At 36.1% G+C, this 2,689-nt stretch overlaps 1 protein-coding gene across 8 annotated transcripts in view; it reads right to left on the reverse strand.

Moving 5' to 3' along the window:
• The window catches only part of LOC106513529 (protocadherin-15), a 207,090-nt gene that overhangs the window by 184,219 nt on the left and 20,182 nt on the right, over positions 1-2,689 (reverse strand). For 7 of the 8 annotated variants that reach the window (XM_014002479.1, XM_014002432.1, XM_014002439.1 and 4 more), the window contains exon 2: positions 2,029-2,147. The exons of the other annotated variant lie outside the window; for it this stretch is intronic. In XM_014002479.1, coding sequence (XP_013857933.1) covers positions 2,029-2,119 — 91 coding nt within the window. In that variant the 5' untranslated portion in view covers positions 2,120-2,147. The remainder of the gene's footprint in view (positions 1-2,028; positions 2,148-2,689) is intronic. 8 annotated transcript variants of the gene reach the window in all.

The following is a 2,689-nucleotide window of genomic DNA, read 5'->3' on the forward strand; positions in this document are numbered from 1 at the left end:
TAAAATGATTCAGTGAATCAGGATGTCAGGTAATGCCACGAGGAACAAAAAAACATCTCAAGCTGTGAAAGAAATGATCCAAAAACAATTTTTGTTGAAATATAATTGTTTTTCAATTGTTTTTTATTGATTTATTTTATCCAAGAAAAAAAGAAGCATCTTTAGTTGTTTGTTCCAACTATTGGTGAAGAGAGTAAAGTATAGTTTGGGTCTAAAAAATCCAACCCGACCTGGCCTGAGCCCATAAATATTATGTCCCAGCCCAATCCAGTCCGACTAATTAATACTAATTAAAAGCMTGAACAAAACCAGACTTTGTTTTAATTAAGCTTCCAGTGCTTTCATTTTTAGACCATCAAGGTTTTTTAACCAAATCTGTTATCTGCAGCTGTTCTCCTTTTGAGCATGCAAATTTGCAACTAACATCCATATATTTTTTGCACCTACGCACTGCCGTTAAAAAAAAGACCCAAAATATGGATGATTTATCCCCCGCAACAAATAGTTCAGTTAGTCCAAAAATAATTTCCTGTATTGTGGTAGTAAATTAGAAAAAAAAAATAAATAAATAAAATAAATCGGTCAAAATTTACTCCAGTCTATATTAGCTACGACTTCCCAGCTTTATGAATGAATTTTTAGTTTTTTTTTGTTTTGTTTTTTTCTTTTGCATAGAGCATGAATAAATATGGTACATTAATGTCACTTTAGATCACACATTCTTGTTTAGTTTTCTCTGTGCTGTATGTATTGTAGGTTTATTAAAACCATGCCGCAGAAACCCAACCATCAAGTGTACCATTTTGGCCCGGGCTATAAATCTAAACTCTAGAAAAGAGCATGCAAAATGTTTCAAAATAATCAGTGGATTTTCAGTTTTCTCATGAGAGTTGTAGAGTTTTTTGCAGTGATCTAAAAATCTTCTCAAGTTGGTTTCTGGGAAGTGCTTMAGCTGTGTTCTGACACCTGCACAACAGGGGGTGGCCAACAAAATAGCATGCCTCCTGCAAGCCAGGCATGTGAAACAGGCCATGATTTATGAAATAAATTAGTCACTAACACTCAGCTCTGGTCGCTTGGTCAACCAGAATTCAGTAAGAATGCAAAAGAAAATGTGACTATTTACTCACAATTTTGATTCACCAACTAGTCTCCAACAGTTACATGTAGAGATCATTAACCAACTGATGACCATTTTAGAGCTTTCCCCTCTACCCCAGTTATGAGACCTGTTGTTTTTAAAACAAATAATGTTCTTTTTTTCTGTATAAACTGTCAATTATCCTTAGCATGAAAGAAAGAAAACAAAAGATTTAACCACATTCATAAATTGCAATCAGGGAAGCTTTTCCAAAAGCTGAAGGAGATTTAAAACAAACCTCAATTCATAAATTTACTGAGGGAAAAACAAAGGAAGGAAGGAAAGGATGAGGCAAAAATGAAAAATAGGAAGGAAGTTGGTAGAATTTGTGAGCACACCCATCTTCAAAATACCATCAATCAGATTATCACCATTCACTCGGGAACTGGAACACGTCTGCAAGTGTGTGTGCAGCATTCTGCCGGCCGCAGTTTGAAAAGACCTGCCAATCTCATGCAGCTGGAATTCACTTTTAGCCGGCACCTGCTACAGAGTCACTGAGTTGTGACTGCGAATGCTGAGATTCTCTCTCTAATGTGGGAACTTCTGAACTACAAGGGGAATCCTCTTAGTTTGATCAGCGAAGTGTGTAGGGAGGAAGTTGAATTTAAATCCTTTCTTTAAATAATGACTTCTAACTTTAACCGGGAGGGTAGACTGAGTAAGGCAACGTTATCTGCATTGTGGAACTGGGAACAGCGTTGGAAGCTTACTTCCTGGTCAGTCGTAAAGTCCGCTCGAATATGTGTTGCACTCAAAACAAGATATTATCATTGCACTCAGCTTGGTATAGATTATTTAAAAATAATGAAACAAAAACATACACATGAAATACATGAGAGGAAAAAAAGAGTTTTTTCAGGGCTGAGTGTGATGGCTGTTCGTACCTTCTGTGTTCTGGCCCCAGCTGTAGGTAAGCAAAGAAAGGATTGCCATTCCTGTCCCCAGCCATCTGACAAGCCACCACCCCCGTTGCATCTTCTGTCAAGCCTTATTGCCAGCCCACCTGGATAAAAAACAAAATGAAAAGTTGGGGAGAAAATGACACCATTCGTGTTTCAGCAAATGGTCAAGCCTACCTGCATGCACAGCTGTGATCAACACACATGCAGTCAAACGGAAGCATTTGTATTAGGTTAGTATATTTCTGTACAAAACAAATTCATTTCCTTGTCTAGTTTTTGCCTACGTTTAAAAGCTCACTCAATATTCTTAATGAATTGAAAGTTACTTCTGAAATACTCAGGAAATAGCTGTAATTGAATTTTCCAACCTTCCATTTAATATATACTGAAGTGTTTCTTTTATGCTTCATTCCACGAGTTAAAAATCACATTAAAAACTCACTGTAACCAATATAAAACATCAATTCTCATTATAATCACTTTGTGCATTTATTTCAGAGGAAACCACTCCTAATTTATGTCCTGAATGAATTCAGAGAAAGTAGCAGTTTACATATTCCTTAAACGGATCCCCGATTAGTTGTAACATTAGACTTTATTTAATAAACGTATTTTAACTGTAAAATAAAGACTGTAAAAATAC

Source organism: Austrofundulus limnaeus, unplaced genomic scaffold (genome assembly GCF_001266775.1).
Source record: "Austrofundulus limnaeus strain Quisiro unplaced genomic scaffold, Austrofundulus_limnaeus-1.0 Scaffold0, whole genome shotgun sequence".
NCBI lineage: Eukaryota > Metazoa > Chordata > Actinopteri > Cyprinodontiformes > Rivulidae > Austrofundulus > Austrofundulus limnaeus.